Source organism: Triturus cristatus, chromosome 12 (assembly GCF_964204655.1).
Source record: "Triturus cristatus chromosome 12, aTriCri1.1, whole genome shotgun sequence".
Lineage (NCBI taxonomy): Eukaryota > Metazoa > Chordata > Amphibia > Caudata > Salamandridae > Triturus > Triturus cristatus.
Window position 1 is genome coordinate 535,696,111 of NC_140595.1, and position 20,160 is coordinate 535,716,270.

General features: G+C 45.1%; 2 protein-coding genes across 5 annotated transcripts in view; both read left to right on the plus strand.

Moving 5' to 3' along the window:
* LOC146776230 (F-box/LRR-repeat protein 8-like) overlaps window positions 1-19,925 on the plus strand; it is a 32,123-nt gene extending 12,198 nt beyond the window's left edge. For both annotated transcript variants that reach the window (XM_085638642.1, XM_085638643.1), the window contains exons 2-3: window positions 13,129-13,332; window positions 18,272-19,925. In XM_085638642.1, coding sequence (XP_085494768.1) covers window positions 13,181-13,332; window positions 18,272-19,253 — 1,134 coding nt within the window. In that variant the 5' untranslated portion in view covers window positions 13,129-13,180 and the 3' untranslated portion in view covers window positions 19,254-19,925. The remainder of the gene's footprint in view (window positions 1-13,128; window positions 13,333-18,271) is intronic.
* FBXL8 (F-box and leucine rich repeat protein 8) overlaps window positions 1-20,160 on the plus strand; it is a 149,311-nt gene that overhangs the window by 12,190 nt on the left and 116,961 nt on the right. The window contains exon 1 of one of the 3 annotated variants that reach the window (XM_085638641.1): window positions 13,202-13,332. The exons of 1 other annotated variant lie outside the window; for it this stretch is intronic. The gene's annotated coding sequence lies outside the window, so the exon portion shown is untranslated. Of the gene's footprint in view, window positions 1-13,201; window positions 13,333-18,186; window positions 18,232-20,160 lie in introns of those variants that run through there. One more of the 3 variants, XM_085638638.1, reaches the window with a different exon arrangement.

Below are 20,160 nucleotides of genomic sequence, written 5' to 3' on the forward strand. Positions count from 1 at the left end.
CCTACGATGACCTCCTCAAAACAGCCCCCGATGCTGCTAAAGCCAATGGTATGACAGTAGAGGAGAATTCAACTCAGGGTCAATTAACCAGCTTTTTGGCCTTTACCCCAGAGAAAGTGAATAACCTCCTTCTACTAACTAAGTTAGGATCTCCCAACCATCCCTGCCCCCCTGCCACTCTACATCTGGTCTCAGGAAAGATTAGTTCCCATCTACGAAGTAATTAAGTTCGGGACTTTCCGTCTGCCCTGGAAGAAGGCTTGTATCAGACCGATTTTGAAAAAGCCCACCCTGGATCCAACTGAGGTAAAAAAACTACCAACCGATATCGTGCTTGCCAATAGCAGCAAAAATTATTGAAAAATCACTAAACAGTGAGTTAATTCAACATCTTGATTCTAACAATCATTTAGACCCCAGCCAGCGTGGCTTCAGACCACGTCATTCTACTGAGTCTGCCCTGAAAATGGCCAGAGAGGAGATTTGCTAGGGCAGAGCCGTCCTTATCCTACTAGACCTATCAGCAGCATTTGGCACCGTGAATCATGCGGTAGTAGTGCGGCGGCTGGAGGCCGTTGGGATTAAAGAGACGGCTCTGACCCTCCTCTCCTTCTTTCTAGTATTTAGAGAGCAGAGGATACACTGGGATAATCTTAAATCTGACATCTTCCATCTTCCTTGCGGGGTGCCACAGGGATCGGCTTTATCACAGACCCTATTCAACATCTATGTCACCCCACTGGCCAGACTCTTCAGAGAGCATCGCTTCACTCTGGTATCATACGCTGATGACTCTCAGATTGTCATATCTGTATAACAAAAACCGGAGGTTACAGCCATCAGCTTCCATAACTGCCTGACTGACATTATGAGTTGAATGAATCAAAACTTTCTTTAAATTAACACTGATAAAACAGAGGTTATGGAGTTTGGTAAGGGCCTAACCCTGTGGAATCGAACATGGTGGCCAAGAGAGGCGGGTGAGTGTCCGTGCCCGACAACTAAGGCAAGGAACCTAGGAGTGATTTTTGACAATCAGCTAAACTTCGCAGACCCGATCAATCACCTGACGTCCTCTTGTTTCTTCTTACTGAAGACCTTACGTAAGATCCTGCCTTTCGTTCCACAGGAACTCAGGAAAGCTGTTGTTGTAGCTCTCATCCTTTCCAAAATAGACTATTGCAATGCACTATTTCTGGGCATTGACAAGGCGTAGATGGCCAAACTGCAATCTCTACAAAATGCTGCTGCGCGACTACAACTGAATATTCCTAAAGATCATCCCACTTCCGCTAGCATTAGGCTACTACATTGGCTGCCAACTCAACAACGGGTGGAATTCAAGGCCCTCTGTCTGGTTCACAAGGCATTGTATGGAGGGAGTGCCCTGGATATGCAGAAAATGTTTCTCTGGTATTCACCCACTAGAAATCTTAGATCTACTAACATGGGTTTGGTTCAGATTTCTAAAATTCACAGAGATAGATGGGGAGGCAGGAGTCTATCCCACTGTGCAGCTAAATTGTGGATCAAGTTGCCGGCCGCCATGAGGCTACAGCCAAATATGCGGCATTTTAGGAAAATGCTCAAAACCTGGTTGTTCCCTTCTAACTAAGTTCATGACCGAACTGAGCAGCTCCCCTCTCACTTCCTCAGCACCAAGACGCCACGACATTCGAGCGCTTTATAAATATATTTTAATTACTTACTTACTTCTTAAAAGGCACTTGAGGGCACATTTTGTTCACTTTTTATTTACTGCTCCGATATGTGCAGCCGTCATCTTTAAACAGTAAATTAAAAATAAAATGCTGGCCGTGTCATGCCATACATGCATGAATGCATGGTGGCTCATGTTCATTTATGCATCATAATGCCTTGCCAGTGTAGCACCATGACACATACGTGAGCAAACATGTGAGATGATAACCAATGCACATGTACATGTCATCAAACTTTATTTCCTTTTTTTCAGCCAACAAGCATTTCTTTTCCATTTTTGTGGATGTGGAACTGCATCAGAAAAAAAGTATTGGCACAGCCAAAAAGGGAAACCTATTGGCTTTGCCAGTGCTTGTTGTGGTGGGCCTTTGAGCATTTCACTCAAAACATAGCTGCAGTACAGAGCTTGTGTTACATTTCCATGACCAGTTTTGGTTCGCAGTGTGACCCTGGATAGTACACAAGACTGTTCTTTACCTATGAGTCTGTACTTGTTGTACTGTTGCCAGTGATGGACAAAGATAGGGGTGGCTACACCTACAAAAGAGACACACCGTGACACAAGCCCTCATCACCAGCTGACTGGACTACGGCAATGCCCTCTACATAGGAATTACCGCACAACTCCTACAGAGACTTCAGACCATTCAGCGTGCCGCAGCTAGAATCTCTCTCGGCCTTCCCCAACAAATCCACTCGCACCTCACCTCAGTAAACTCCACTGGCTCCACGTACAGAGGAGTTGCCAATTCAAGCTGCTGACCCACGCACACAAGGCTCTACACAACCAAGGACCTGCCTACGTCAGCCACCATCTGAACTTTCACCAACCGGCGAGAAGACTACGCTCCATCTCCCTTTCACTTGCCCATACTCCGTCATCTACTGAAGCAAAAGTGGAGGATGGTCCTTATCTGACATTACAGCAAAGACCTGTAACAGCCTTCCCACGCAGCCTCCAGGACCTGCAAGCGCCTGGATAACCTATCTGGTGATTAGCCGCGCTTTATAAATCCTTATTGATTGATTGATTGAGTGGAGAAAGTAAGCCTGTATCTCTTATTCTATCAGTGACAAAGAACCAAAATAATTCTAAGTCAAAGATGCGGTCAGATTGAGGAAGATGAAGAATATTGTTTGCACTTTTAAAGTACGATCTCACAACCTACACAGGGTAGGACTCATAAAAGATCGTAAACAAAACTCGCACAAGTCATGCAGTATATAGAGGTGCTTACCAACAACCTTGCCTCAAGGATAATTATAAGGTGATTGCCATTGTCCCAAAATTGTAAATGAGCTTTGGCGCAGCCAATTGTTCTGGCCTTGGAAAGCTGTAAGATGGTTATTTTTTCCAAGCACATACTACAAAAATAAAGTGAAAATATAGCATCAGTGAAGTGTTCCTGCTCAATGCTTATAAAAAAATTATGTATTTAAAAAACATTCACCAGCTCAGCTGCTTGACTAGTAATTTTTGTTGTTAAACAACATGCCATGAATTTTATTGTTGGAGACAAAGCGACAAAAATAGATTGCTGCCTAATAATTTACTCAAATTAGCTACAATGTTACAATATCAATTAAACAAGTTATAACGGAAACTTTAAAAAGGAATGCAGCCAAAATAAACAGCCAGTGTTTAAAAATATAAAAACAATAAAAAAAACACACACACACTTTGCACCAACTTTCGAACAAAAAAGGAACTGTTTTTAAGTGGATGTGAACAATGTGCACAGGGTTTGTGCAGTCATGTACAGTGAAGGAGCCAGTGGTTAAAGTTGGCTGAACCCTTGCCCTATGCTGTGGTGGGCAAAATGTGAATGACAATTTAACAGGCCAATGGATGATGCCTTCTGATCAAAAGCCCTACCATGCATATACTTTGTGCATGCTTTTAGGGAAAAACCATAGTCTGGAGAGACATCTAAAGCTGTCTCGAATTCCAGACCTAAAAAAACGAAAACATCTGTGCTTTGGTTTTCACTATTTGATGATCACGTGAAAGCAATCAGAGAAACAAGCCTAAGGTCAAAACAGACTGGCATTTGGAAACCATGCTGTAGACTCATGAAGGTTAAAAAGAAACTGAGTTTCTTGTGCCTCCAGTATAGAACACTGATTGAGCTTTTACTGACCAAGGTAAGAGATATTTTTCTGACATCCATTGTATGCAAATTCCCTAAATAGAAGGGTATAGTTATGAAGGTGTTTGTAGTAGGATTCGTCCTTCTGAGGTGCAAAAAAATCGAGATAGTAAGGGCCTGATTTAAAGTTTCCAGTAATGACTGTTCTTCCTCCATCACAGAAGAACTGATCCATCTGTCAGTCTGACAAAATACAGTCCAACGTATATAAAGTTTGTAGTAAAGGACCGCCATCCGCCATGATAGATTAGTCTATCAGCCAATCCTCAGTATTGCGACGTCAGTTTCCCAGTTTACCATCGATGGATAACACTCAGTCAACATTGGTATGGGGTACATCCGTCTGACATATTTAGATTTGTCCCCCATGAGAGTTGGATGAAGGGAACATCACAACAGCATTGACGGACTGGTTTTTATACAGTAGACGCGTCCATCATATTGATAGACGGGTCTGTCAACACACACACACACACAGCTGCTCTATATTGGCTTATCAATTACCACTGTAGCTCACACTATAAAATCAACTGCTGTAACCACACAATTTACCACTTTCACCTCACACTAGCAGCAGCAGCACACACATTTTAGTAATTTTTCTTTGTGTTTTACTGAAATGTCTGGGAGAAGAGCCCCTAGATTTTCAGAGAATCAGTTAACAGATATGGTTGATGGGGGCTTGGCATTGTCTGCCAAGATGGCGAACGTGCCTGCCTGAGGCTCTGTGTTGGCCCGACCATCACCATCCATCCGCACCAGTGGGACCTCACAGAAGTGCACCATGGTGGCGGAACACTAGCAGAACGCTAGCAGACCCCGAAATTGCCGGCGCTGAGGGATGGGAGAGGCACCATGGGGCGAGGCGGCTGCCGCCGGGTGTGTGGCTGCATCCAACATGGCGGTGGCAGGTGGTTACCCCTTGAGAGAAGTAGCAAGTCGAGGCACTCCGGCCCGCATGACGTGACCCTGGAATCGGGGAGGAGTCCCAGCGGAGGAGTACAAACCGCACCGAGCCTGCGGGAGGATCTGGCCGGGTTCGAGAAGGCCAACGCCGGGGGCAGGGCCTCTGGGACAAGACCAATGACGCCAGCAGCAGAGAAGAACCAGCGACTGCAGCCCAGCAGCTGGAACCAGGAGCAGCCCGATACCTGCGGAAGAGGGAGGCGGCACATCATAGGAGGCGGCACGGCCAGATGTTCCCGGTGGCTGACCCCGCTTCCCTCATCACACCCAACCCTGCCTACCTGAAAGCCACCACCGTGAGAGGACACTGCAGCTGAAGAGACCCGGGCCATCTTCCTGGAGGCCGGATCTCTGCCCCTGGTGACAGCGCACCTTTCTTCCCGGAGGAAGTGGTGCTCGGGCCCATGACACAAATTGAGCACATGCAGCAATGGTGAGAGGTGAGCCCAATAGACCTGGCCTGCAACTCCACATCAGGACTCGATGTACAGGGAGGGGGATTGAGGCCCCCAGAGTATAGTGTGAAGGTGCGGGGCCGTGAAGGGGGGGGGGGCCAAGACCTGAGACTTTCTTACATCCCCCCCTTTGCACTCCGAAACATCAGCAACGTTAGGACGAGTAGCCCGAATGCACACGTGCAAACACCCTAGGCTCTAGGTCGGCACCACCACCGAGGCGCAAAGCAGGCGGGGTGTGCTGGGAGGGTACGACCCTCTCCCCCCTCACAGAGTGGCACGAGCCAAATAAACAACTGATACTGACGAGGAGCCTGGAGGTCTGGCCCCCCCTCAAACAAAATAACAGAGGAGTTCCCTCTGGCCGGGTGGGGCTGCCGTGGGAGAGGCGACCCAGTAAAGAATGTAGCATAAGACACTGGTTTCCCCCCTCCGGCACTGTGTCACGCAGGTGAGCTTGGACGCAAATGTGACCCCTCACCTGGTTTCGGGCTCTCAGAAGACCTCTGTGCAATAACTGGGACCCTGCTATCTCCCTGGACTATCCGGCTCCCCCGAGGCCCAACCCATCATCAAGGCAAAACGATCTCTAAGATACCTTCCACAGCAACAGTCAGAATCAGAACCTCAATATTGTGTGAGGACACTGCAGCCATTGCGCGCCAGATGGCGAAACACCGCCGTTCATGACTAGGCGCACTCAACCAGATCACACGGACCCACAAGAGATGGTTACTCCCAACCTTGCCCAGAGACGCACCAGAGGGGAAACTCGCCCATCCCATCGTCCCTTTGACAGTAATTAGCATGCATGCTGGTTCCCCAGGAACCAAGAGGCCGACAGACGTGTGCTAGCCCACACCAGTGAGCGCACCAGCTAACGCAGTAGAGCACAGGTTAAAATTTTCCCCTTTGTTCCCCACAAACCATGGGTAGACTGTGCTGAAATGTGAGTCAAAGGCTTCGACCTCAATGCGAAACTCTTCCCCCCGTTACCAGGGGCAGCTACTCCATTAGGGCATTAGAGCGCCGCCCCACTGCTTTCTCGCAGCACAAGAAGCAGAAAATAAAATGGTATTTTAAATACCATTTTATTTTCTGCTGCGAGAAAGCAGAATGTAGTGCTATGACTGGTTGGGGGCGGGCGGGAGGATATGCCTGGTTGGGGGAGAGAGGGTGGGTGGGTCACGTAAGAGTGGCTTGAACCACTCTGAGTGCCCTGACTGATTTGAGTACCTGTAAAATGGCTGCAAAACATTGGTGGTGTGTACATTTTAAGGATTTTCTTTTGGTGTGTGGACACAATTTAGGGCTCTTCTCTTGAACCCACAGTTTGAGGACGATTTAACACTTTTAGATTTGTCTGGAACATTACTTATTGTTACAAATTCTTTAAAATATATATGTAGAGTGGGTTTTAGCTTTTCTTAGAACTGTACTTGTTCCCCATCTTGTGCTGCTAGCTAAGTTGAAATCATAACGACATTGGGTAAGCAGCCATTGAGTCACATATGGCAATGTGAACAAAGTGAGCAAATGCAAATACTCAGTTTTCTAGGTGCTACCTATATGTACAGATAAGTATACTGAGGTACAGGATCACACAAAGTGTCCAAGTGAAGGAGCCTGTATTCCATACAAAATAGCTGTACATGATATTTACCTTAATGCTTTCTGAAATTTGGTTTCAAATGCACTATTTGCCTACTCCTTTTTTTAACAAATTTCCTTGAGGGAAACTAGCCAACCCCCACTTATGTCGGTTGAAGCCTTGCTTCGCTCAATCGTGACGTAACTCTCTTCCACAACGTTTACGCCTCACCAGCCGCCACTGCCCGTTACCAATGAATAACACGCGGACTCAGAGGCCTTGACCACCCTCTCAATTGGATAGGGTGTTAGCCATAATTGAACACTCCAGGGTCACCATGGAAGACAGTTTCGGAGCCCTAACCACAGACCTCAATCTTCTAAGAGATGACCACCGCAAGCTGGCAGACAAGGTCGCGGACGGAGAGAAAGCCCTTTCTACTCTGTAACCACTAGCTAAAACACAGCAAGAGACCCTGCGAGAACTCCAGACACGGATCTTATTGTTGGAGGGGCAAGCGGCTGATTTGGAGGGGCGATCCTGGAGGAGCAATATCCAGGTGCTGAGCCTGCCGGAGGAGGCAGAAGGGTCGGACCCCGTCAGCTACGTGGAGAACTGGCCCAAAGCATTCACACCGGCTTCAGAACAAACAACCTTCTCCGTGGAGAGAGTGCATTGTGTCCCGGCGCAGGTCTGCCCCCGCGGTTCCTTCCCTGGCCACTGCTGGTGAAGCTCCTCCATTTCCAGGGATAGAGATGCTGTACTGTGTGCTGCTGGCAAAATGGGCCCATTTGTGTAGAGGATAGACATGTCATGCTCTTTCCGACTATTCCCGAACAGTGCAATGCCGACGAACATCCTTCCTGGAGATAAAGCTGGATACAGTACTCCAATGCTCTTCCCAGCACGCCTCAAGATAATACAAGAGGGGGGATCACCACCTTCTTCACAGACCCAACGAGGCGTACAACTGGATTGAACTTCATATTCAGGACAACAAACCCGAAGCCAATAAGAAATGCGCGAGCATGAGAACTTCCTAACAGACGTCACTGTGGAAAGAAAATCCAGCAGCGCTCCAAGTCTCAGCCCCATGGCTCCATCACAGGATCCAAAAATCTAGAACAAATCATCACAGAACGCAGGAGGGTCTTACAGGCAGCAGCGGACCTGGGTCCCTCCTCAGTGATCTCAGATGGTGAAAGAGGCCTCCATATCTTCACGTCCGAAGAGGACCCCAGTGACACAAGCAGAATCAGTGACCCCACCACTGGTGACCCCTCAAACAGCAGGCACACTCATCTGAGGTACACTGGCAATGACATTGGCTTTCTTCCTCTATCTTTATTCTCATTCCTAGTCGGCTATACAAGACCCATTCCACAATGAGACACCTAGTAACACAGCCCCCTGCGGCTTTAGGTCCCAGCGGACATCCTGGTTCCCCATGGGCCACACACATACGTGTAGCCCCCATAGTACACTAGAGTGCTTGCACCATGTTTGGTTTGGACGTACTGCCTGTTGCAGTAGGTCCCCAGTATTGAGATCATGTCCAATCACAGTTTTTGTCCCTTCCCTGGTTCCTGCCCTACACCCTGATCAGATGCACACTGTGGGTGGGTGCCATTGACTATAATCACCGCCTATTACCGGGGCATGGGCGACATCTACACGGCACCTCCTTCACTGCCCCCCCTCCATCACCACCAATACCTCATCATGATCCCCACAGCAGATACTTGTTTCATCACTCTGAATGTCAGAGGAATGCACACAGTGTGCAAAGGCTATGCCGCTCACTCTTACATCAAACGTCAAGAAGCGCAGGTAGCACTCTACAAGAAACGCATTTAACCTCACCTCCGGAGAACTACACCGACTGCGTAGGCGCTGGCGAGGCACCTTCTGGGCGACCACATACTCCGCATATGCATGAGGGGCAATGATCTGCCTCAGGCTCGGGGTCCCGTTTCAGGAAACCCATAGGGTGGTAGACATAGAGGGACGGAATGCACTCCTAGAGGGGCTCCTAGATGGCCAACCGATACTAATAGGCGCTTCTACACACCTAACACTGAGCAGGGGAAATTTTGGGACTCCCTGTTGTGCGTCCTAGCCCAGTTCACAACATCACCATGGATTCTAGGGGGGGTTGCAAAGGTGTGCTGGATCTATCCATGGATAGATCTCACCCCCTTCCCCAAATCCTTGGCTAGCATGCAGACGGAACGATACCGTACCTGGGTAAATCACTGGTCACTCCTAGAAGCCTGGAGAAGTCGATATCCGGCGACCAAATTTATCCCTCCCACTCCATCCCCCAAAATCTACGGGTGCGTCTCAACCGATTCCTGTTCTTGCCAACAGTTATCACCCTGATTCAGCCTGCAAACGACCCGGGCCGGGTCATATATGATCATGACATGCATCTCATAACCCTCGGATGGTGGCCTCCCCTGCCCCCGGTCCCCACTTGGCGGCTACCGCATGATTGCCTCGAAGACCCAGTGTTTCACCATGAACAAGAAAATAGCATTCTGGGCTACTTCTCAGAGAATGCCCATACGGCATCCTCCAGGATGCTAGAATGGGACGCCTTCAAAAGTCGTCTTTAGGGGGCATACATCCGACAGATAGCAGGGATCCGCGTGACACTAGAACAGATAGAAGCGACAGAGAGCAAACTAGCAGCCCTGACCGAGGCGGCGGATGCCTGCACGGCATCCACGACTCAGGTCGCAGAGGCAAAGACCGCGTATGCAGAAGCCTTGAGCAGATCTGCGAAGATTAAACTTTACTGCGTACGCGGCCAGGACACATCAGGAAGGAGACCGGACTGGAGCACTGCAAGCCTGGCTTGTCCACCAGGACATGGACGTGCGACCAATCACAGAAATAGTCGCCCCTTCGGGTATCTCGACCGGCACGCAGGCGGACATCCTGCAGATCTTCTATGATTATTGCACCGGAGTATACAGGGCTCTAGGGCATGACTGTTCGGGACTCGCAGATCGATTTCGTGCCACCTTAGCCGTACCCCAAATCACTCCGTCTGACTGGACCTCCCTTGATGCGAAGATCACATCAACGGATGTGAAACACGGGCTCCAAGCCCTCGCATGTAACAAAGCCCCGGGTCTAGATGGCCTACCATTAGAATACTACAGCACGTTCTCCACTCTGCTGGCGCCTTAGTTGGAGGACATGGACAGGGCGGTGCTAAAAGGTGGGGAACTCCCGGGCTCACTGCCTGATCTCTTCTGGTATCGTTCTTAAAGCCGGCTTCAGACCCTACACTATTGACCTCTTATCGACTGATTGCATTAATGTCAGCAGATTGCAAGGTCCTCTGCAAGATCCTAGCAGACCGATATGGCCAGGTCCTCCCCACATTATGGGTTTGTTCCGGGCAGGAATACCTCCCAAAACGTCCGTCAACTGTTCCTCGTCCAGGATCAGGCACAGGGTTGATTTCCCCACTCTGTTTGCCTGCTCATGGACGTGGAGAAGGCCTTTGATACCCTGACATGGCCGTTTCTCTTTGCCGTGCTCCGGCTCATGGGAGTGGGTCCCACACTTCTGGCATACACAAGGCTGCTGTATACGAAGCTCACATCCCTGATACGCCTCGGCCGCTATATCTCAGCCTCCTTCCTAGTGACACGCATCAGGGATGCCCCCCCCCCCCATACTTTTTGTCTTGGCAATGGAACACTGGCGGTTTCTCTCCGAGGGGTGGGCAAAGACTGAGGTATCCCATTAGTGGGCATTACCCACAGTGTCTCCCTGTATGCAGATGACCTGTTGCTATACGTACGGGACATCACAATGAACATTGAACTTCTTTGAGCCACGCTCGCAGATTTTGCGGCCGCAGCCGGGTTTAAGAGTCAACTGGGCAGAATCCACTATTCATCCCCCGAGCCCCGACCTTCCCCCATGAGAGATAAACGTCGGACACGCCAGGCTCACCTGGAGCGAGCGGGCCCCTCGTTATATAGGAGTTACTCTATCACTCTCCTAATGACTTTTACAAGGGCAACCACTGCAAGGTACTGGCAGGCATACAAGCCATAGTTGGTTTCTGAAAGACCGTACGTTTGACCCCCTTCTGGAGACTAGCCCTAGCCAAGATGGTCATAGTACCCTGTCTCCTGTCACTTTGCAAATCTACCGATCATTCCTCCCGCTCATGTTTTTTCGGGAACTCAATTCCCTGCTTAGCTGCCACTACACAACAAGCAATGGGAACACACCCTAGAGTACCCAAAGAAAGGATCTCGAAACTCGCGGTTTAAAATATACAAATCTACAGTCCGCACCAAGCATACCTAACACTGGCACAACTCCAGCTCTTCTACCCAGAGTCACAGTTTTTCAGGCCCCTAACGCAACATTTCATTGCCACATGGGAGGCCTGCGTGCTAGGAGTATTCCGGTGCCGGAAACAATGTAAAGTCCAGACGTGCTTTGAGTCCTCGGCCCTCCTTCTGGCGAAACTAGGAATCACAATGCACTGGCGAGCTCCTGCAGGGCTGGCGGCCTGGACGGAAGCGGTCAGCAAATTGGGTACAGCAGAGGAGGACGCGATCAGGTACGAAGAGGGGCGAGGAGTGCACCGGCGTCGCATTCCCACAGACAAAGGATGGAGGAAGCCCAACCACACTGGCATCGCCAACCCCAGTCGAGGTACCCGGCCGGGAGCCCCTCACCGCAGCCCCCAGTGTGCTCCCGCCCTCTCGAAATACCTCAAACGACACTCATGCAACCACTCCAATGAGAATGGCATTGGATTGATTTTCAGGCTTCTTCCGCTCATAGCTCTCCGGAACTTTGAAAAAACTACAAAGTCCCTTTCTATGTTGGCACTTAAACATTTTATTCAGAATCAGAAAAAGTTCTAGAGCTTCAGCAGGACCAGTCTACTTTGTGTATCCGACAAGGGCTCCATCGCGATCGGCCTCAAGTCACGCTTATGTCCCAGTCTAACGCTTCCATAGACTATCATTGACACTGATTTTTGGAGCTAGTAAAGATAATTCATTGTTTGAAAATATATATGGTTGCCCTTGTAGGATTTTAATTTTGTTTTTATTATTTTCATTACACAATTTTATATAAGATTGTCTGAAGGGTGTGTGCTGTTTTTCCTAATTAGAAGGAACTTTTTAAATAATGGTTTTTTTTGTTAACAATTTTAGAAAACATTTTATTGTATTTATAAATGAATCTCTTATTGTGAAAATTGAGTTTATAAAAAAAAAAAGTAACTGTATAACCTTAATTCAGTTGTGAGGGGTTTGAAAAATAAAGTAGATGGTTATTTTATATGGGTGTGTAATATGAAACATGTGGCCAGTCAGGATTATTGGCTGCCTTGCAATTTGTTTACTTTTTTTTTAAACTGTTGCATTTACAATCATTTCCATTAAAAATTGTGGATATTTCATAAAATAATGTAGAAAAATGTACCTTCGATTTTGTATGGGATTCCGTTGCTATTCATTGGGCAGTGCCACATAGAGATCAGCGCTTGAAGAAGCAGGGTCATCTTGTTCGAGTCGGTCTAATGGTAGTTTTGGCCATTGTTTGGCTATTTATACCTTTTTCCCCCACCTCAGGTGTGGCGGTTCATCTGCCATGATTACATCGACTGAAAACTATCTCTAAACACGGTGGGCAGAGTTACGGCTTGGATTGCCTTGTCTATCATGCTTGGAATATAGCTCTGTCAATGGAGGAATAAAAAAAATGACTGCAACGCCAGATTTTTGATGGAGTTTTTTTATCAAACTACCATACTCTAAATCGGACGAGCAGACCTCCATGGAAGGGGACAGGGTAAACAGATGTATGTTGGTGGGCCGCACATAACCGTTAAATGCTATATTGGGCCCTAAGTATTGTATTTTTAATTTTAAAGTGCATATTGGAATTGTCTAGGAATTAACATAGATTGAGTATTTCTTTTGAGATTGGAATGGCATTCACAGTATTTTCAAGAACGAAGTTGGAATTTGTGTACTTTTTGTTACAAGCACTATGTTTGCGACTTAAGGGCAACTGCATACAACCTACCTTAAAATACATAGGGCAGGACTATACTTATCACGTCAAAGGTAACCAATTAGTGCTGGCACTATGAGCTCTACCACAGAAATATTTGAAATATAGAAACAATTAAGATTATCATGAAGATGTCTTCTGGTCACCTTACTGAACTATTTGTGTTTCTGAACAGGGGGTAAAGGCTTCTAAAAGAACATATTTACCATTGTTCTGCAAGGACTCTGATGGCCGGACTTTGGAAGCGTGTCCCACAGGAAATACTCTGCCAGATCTTTAGTCATTTGTCTTTGAAAGACCGACATGCGGTAACCCAGGTGTGCGTAGACTGGGCAACAGCTGTGTTTGATTACTCCGTTTGGTACTCTACAGAGATCAGGTGAAAATGAGACTTTGTAGATAAGGTTTTGTGGGTTCAATGGTGGGTAGATAGTGCTATTGTGTATCTCTTAGTTCACTTTAGCCCACAAATATGAGACAAATTGGAGAAACATTGATGGCAAATCGTTTTGTTCTTTAAATGTGTTTTGGCCTATCTTTAATAAGCATCTGAGAGGTTTCCTGGTGATAAAGTTCAGAGCATTACAGATGATGATCGACTTCTTACTAGGTATTTTTGATACAAGGAGTCCTTATCGTCATTAGCAAAGTCCTCACCAATGAGGTGAGCTTGTGACTGGAGGAAGGCAACATGCTATCCCTTAAAGCGTGTTTTTTATTAACCCCCTCATATTTAGGTACTAATATCACACATCAACCTTCTGTATACTTACAACAGCCATTTGTTCGACACATATATATCTTTAGAACCCCCCAGATCATATAGTAATAAATCTTCTGTACATTTTGGCTCACACAAAAACACTGAAAGCACCACTTACTGATTTGTATAAAGAGATGATGCATCAGTTTAGGGCTAAAATCCTGCTCTCAGAACTTCCTTATCAGAGAAAAGCACATATATGTCTTTAAATTAAACAATGATCCTAGCTTACCAGCCAAAGAAACACAATATTAGCTGTAAGATATGCCTACCACATGCTCAAAATGGTGCTGCCTGTAAAAACAAAAGTGAATCCCAAAAATCCACGCGCATCAGACAACCCAGCAGTTAATGTAGAGAGAGTGCCAATGCTGCAAATATCAAATCAGTTTCAGCTAACAGGGTCTGAAGAAAAGACACAGCAAGATGCAACAGAAACCCATTCCTTAAAACTACTAATCTATTTTAGGGGATGCAAATGGAGAAGCACATTTTTGAAAGTGCACTAAGAAAAAAACACTGCCCACTGTCACCATGTGTACTGGATATCCACACATCTCCCTTTACAACATACAGTTCTAAGATGCTGCCCATTCAACCTCTCGGTCATTAGTCAAAACTGACACATCGTCTGAAGATGCAATTGAGGGAGACGAATTGGAGAAGTCGAGGGTGAAAGACACAGTGGCTCATGACTGGTAAAGGGCACCATGTCATTCTCTGCTATTCCAGGAGCACTAAAATTGCGTGCTTCAACTTCCTTGGACCTTTGGTAGTCAAGGGATCCAGAGGGATCATAAGAAACAAAATCCTTCCACATGACATGAAAGAAGAGGATAAACAATTGATAAAAGGGCTTTATTCTATGAGACCAAAGGAATTACCTATATCAAACTGCTGAACAGATCCATAGACTTTGAAAAATAGCTCCAAGCTCTGTTCAATTCGATGACCAGGCTTTTTGCACTGGAAACCACAATCACTAGGTAGATCAGGATTCCAAGTTAACACATCCGCCCTTCATCCTAGATTGGTCTTCAAAATCAAGGGCACACAGGGTCGTCGACGATGCTTCTTCTGTCATTCAGGAGGAGTTCAGCCTTCAGGCCAAATTGATTTTCATTAACGCCAGAACTGAAATGAGGGTCTTCTATATGAGGTATGCGGGCCTCCAACTGGACTGTAGATTTTGAACCAGAATCTTTAAAAGCAATCATGCCCTAAGAACAACATCAGTAAATGTGGACAGTTCTCCTTGAACTGTCAACTATTGCTGCGCCATTACTGGTTTCATCTCCAACACGGACAAAACTGACTCTGAAGCTTCAAATGGCAATCTAGAGAGAGACATAAATGTCTCCGGTCCAAGTAGATCCAAGCGCATGTACATTATAATTGTTGGTGTGGCTGAGTGCTCGGTGTTTTCTGTCTATTTAAAACCAAGACTGCTTTGGAGTCTGCCATATTCTCCGTGTTTCCAGATAAATCTGCTGAAACATGAAGTGGTTCAAATGTGGATGTACGCAGCCCCTCCACTCTGCCACCGGCCCACGTAATGAACCAGTGACGGAAAGCTCCTCGGACAAGATACTTGCCCGAATAGCAGAACCATAAACTGATATTGACTCTCTGTGATTGAGAACCTCTGAACCCAAGATACAGATACATTTGGATATGTGAGTGCACAACTTTAAGATTGACAGCTGTCTTGAGGTTGCATGGATATAGTAGACACCGTATTCTCTATGCTAGTTCTATTTTGAAAGATTGAGGGACTACAAATCTAATGATCTCAACTGAGAACAAAAATGAAATTACAAATTCCCATGTCCACTGTCTGTCAAATAGATTTTCATGATGTCATTTTTTCGTAGCACTTCTGTACTTCATTCAACAATGCTTGGTATTTGGCTCTTCCACTGTAAATTATTTCTGGATTGTCCTGGAGATTGTAAGAATGGTGTTGCTGCCTGTTCAGACTATCTCCAGTACCCAGATGTCATTAATGAATGTGTCCAGGATGACTTTCCAGAGGATGGTCTGAAAGGTCTGCTTCCGACTTGGCGCAGTAATTCAGTGAAGTTAGTTAGACAGGTCCGAGAATGAACTTTGGCTTTGTTATGTAGTCGACCACTACCTTAAAAGGACAGAGTTGGAGCTTAGTCTATGGAATGGCAGTTGTGGTCAGAGCAAGGTTGGAGCCATCTGCCCCAGCTGGAGAAGCAGACAACACATCCTGTACTCAAAGAAGTTTTAACCACCACAACCAGCTTAGGACAGAATTATTTGCATACCACAAACAGCTGATGGACCAATGCATTCTTGTATTTTTCATGCACGTTCTGGGAGCAGGAAATTCCATCTAGCTGAAACAGAAGAGAGCCTGAAAAACAACTGCTCAACTTCTTAGACTAGCAACCACTGTGACCAATAAGAAACACACTTGGCTTCCCCTTAATCCTGGAAGAGCTGGCAGTTCCTTTCCTAAAGAAAGAGACCTGAAATTTTATAAGAAACGGTTAAACAGCATAAACTGAAAAAACGTTAGCTTGCATACTGACTTTCATAGCCACATAAGGCACTGGCTCTGATGGAAAAATTAATTTTGCCTCCAGACAGGGATGACTTGCTAGGTTCATGACTATCGAGTGCAGAATCACTCCTGATGAACTATATATAGCTAATTCACCCAAGGAATACTGTTGTCCAGATGCCTAAGAACTCTTGGGCTATCAGGGGTGTTATTCTTCTCAAACAAACTCAGGATGGACTCCTCAGTAATGGTCGAATGAATGTCTGATTATTACAGAATTGGCTGACTGTCAGTCAAGTGTTGTCTGTGAATCCTTCCTGTAGATTTTAGCTGATGGTTCATCTTTGTTTGCAAGCTTGTAACCAAGTTTTTTTTCTGGTTTAGTTCCAAGGGTTCTTTCTGATTTCGAGAGAGCCCGCTTGGAAGCTCTTGAAAAGAAGGTCTACTACTCCTCCTGATTTGTCTCTATATTGTCTGTTATGTCAGACACTTTATCAACATAATATAACGTAAGACTTCTCTTATCTGCTTGTTTATTCTTCACCACCATCTAACACTCTGCTACTAAAGTTGAATTAACTGCTCCTTTAAATCTCTGTAAATGTACTTCTAATCTGAGGCTCTGGATGCTGCTTGCATCAGTTCAGCCAACCAAGACTGAGCAAGTTCTCTCATCCTTTGCAAGCCTATGGAGCTGGCATTTTGAAGTTGAGATAGGTACTGACTTCAGCTTCGCCCTCCATTATTGACCAACCTGAAGTAGGTGCTCATGTGGGTCTACCAGCCACTTAAATCATGTTCTGATGCCTTTTCCACTTCTGCTGAATGGGTGTTATTAGGTTCTGTCATGATTAGTGTTTCCAAGTCATGGGGTCTGCAAAAAGTGGTGAGACCAGTTATTGGAGGAACTCCAGCTTAGGGGGATACTCACTGTACAGTTCTGACAGGAACAATAGCATTCTCTCTACCTTCTAATCAAAGCAAACAATGCTACAACAAAACTGAGGAACCACTGTAGTGAGCATTCAAATTTACTACAGGAATACTTTCCAGAGAAGTAATCACCAAAGTATTGTAGCAAGGTACTTTGGAAAGAGTAACTTTTCTTCATAGAAATAGAATAGATTTTTTCAATGGTGTGTGTGAGACATTTTTCAACCGCTTTGAATAAAAGAACATAGGGATTATACAGCACATTCAGATCCCTTTGATCATTTCTGTCACTTTCTAAAATAAGTTTGTCTGGCCGATATGGTCAACATATGACCTACATTTGTAAATTGTATCTTGACTCTTGGTTGTTATAAAACAGTGAATTGCTATTGCATATGTTAACATTACATTTTAAAATCCTTAATAAATACAAATTAAATTAAACATGTTAGAGTTAGCACAAGCCATCTTTATGATAAAATAGCAAAAACCAAACCTACAAGGTATTCATTTTGATAGCATCTCCCATCACCAGTGTGCCTGTCGGGTTGTATCGGAAACAAACAACCAGTTTCATAGGGCGGGGACGGGAAGTATTTTAGTCGAAAAAAGAGTGACTGAAATGTTTTACTTTAAATAAATGATCAATATGTTGCCTTCCTTTAGGTCACAGATTAACTTTATGATTGTGAACTGTTTCAAGGAGGACAAGCAAAGTCGTCAGTTATATATAAAGGCAGCTGTGAGTGCTGTTGCATTGCAGTTTCCAAGTGCAGCCGTATGTATTAGTGTATGGCTGCTGTACTTTGAATACATTACTTGTCAGTGACTGGAGTTGCACTTATAAAGCGCTGGATAAAGCTTTCAAATAGTCAATATTTAGCATGCTCTCCAGACTATAATTGTTTAAAGTAGTCTTTACCTACAAATAAAAGAATTGACAATTATCTCAACCTGTTGAAATAGCTTATGTTTTTCAGGCCTGCAGCGCTCTCTTTAAATGCCCTTCAAAGAGAGATCCAGCAGACGAGTAGTGATTTGTGATGTGGGTGAGTTTACTTCATTAGTTTATTATTTTCTCTCTTTCAGCTGTGACTCAGTTGATGACAATGTCCTGCTGTATCAAGTTTTGGGTCATATTAGGCACCTGACGATCTTGTTTGATCAATCTGTGGAACTTAATCGAAACAATGTGGCGCATGTCCTGGACAGCTTGGCCCTGGAGAGTGACAGGTTGGAGAGTCTCATCATTATATGCAAGGGGGAAAACCCTTATTTCTACTCTGGACAAGACCTCTTGGAAAGCATAAGAAATGTGTGTGGACAAGACAATCAAATTGACCTTCATCACATTGATTTTCGGAAAATGCCCATCACTCTTGATGATGAACTTGTTATGCTGATCGCCATCGGAAACCCAAACCTTCGTAGCTTGTTCATCAACAACCGCACTCTGGTTTGTAATGTGAGACCAGAAACCATCAAAGAGGTGCTCAGGGTTTGCCCTAAAATATCTGTGTTGGGTCTGTTTTATGCCAGCTTGTCTGATGATGTTCTTATTGAACTGCTGAAGCCCGAGAGAGTGCCTCTCACACGGTTAGATATATTCTGTGAGCGATGGGACAAGTATATCCCTGTCATTTCGGAAGCTCGTTGGGAGGCTTTAAGTCTTCGTCATCCTTTTTTGTTAGTGGATCTGGTTTTGTCCTTCACTAGACCCGCGTGGAAAAATCCAGACATTCTAAAAAAACATATCCCTGTTTCCACTTTAGAATTAAACTCACTAAACTGTATGGCAAACCAGGTCAGGTTTGCCGCAAGACATTATAATCAGACTTTAAGGAAGCTTGTTTTGCAGACCATCTCGACAGCCGAGCTAAACTCCTCATTGATAGAGCTGTCTGTGCAGTGTCCGAGCCTGGAGGAGATCCATTGCAACTGTATGGTGACGAGGGGCGTTCGGGAGGCCTATATGGCAAATTGTCCTGGACTGAAAAGATGTACGTTGGAGGTTACAGAAGAACCCCATCTAGTGTCAACTACAATCGCACCCAAGATAAAGCTAATATAGTTGGTGGCCTGAAGCCACACAGTGTAATTTAATGGTTCTTTAAAAGTGGGATAATTGTTAACAGCAAATCATAACCATATGCCCACACCATGTTTACATATTTATCCTGTGGAGATGTAAAGTAAAAAAGAAAATATATAATGGTCGGGTTACTTCTGGCAGAATCTATAGGAGCCCAAGATTTCTAACAAGCACAACAATACCCAAAGAATAAACACATGCTTTCATGATACCTTTATGCAGACATTAACATGTTGATTCTACCTGAAGGGTCAATGTACAAAGATGTGTGTGGAGTTTCAAGACTTCAATTTATGGAACATACTGCAGAGTGAGGCGCACAATATCTCAGAAATTGTTGTCGGACTTGTTTCAGTAATTTTATTGCAATATATGATATATCCTGTTATTTAAGAATAACACTTTTTCATCATGTCCGTTATCATGTGAGAATGTATGTACGTGAAACCAGTGTGGCATGTTTAAAAGCACGCACACTTTGACTTATATTTATTTTTTACATTGACTCAGTATCTAGGATGTGCTGTTAGAGGGTATAGACTAAAATATATAATAGGCATCCTTGGCTTAAGGATTAGAACAATATAAAGCTACGACGTGAAAACTGTAACCTCTGCAAAATATAACCAATACACAATGTTGTTATTTTTTTACATTACTGATTTGTTTGAATCTGTTTTATAACATTTTAAAACAGGGGTAAGGAGTTGCCATGTCAAGACAAGTCACATTGCCATTCATATATAAGTACAGCATCTAAAACGTTGGCCAGCGTTATTATGCTATAGAGTGCATAATACACAGTAGTGCTATATATATATATATATATATATATATATATATCAGTTAAACAGTCATTTAGTATTACATAGAGAACAGAGAGTAT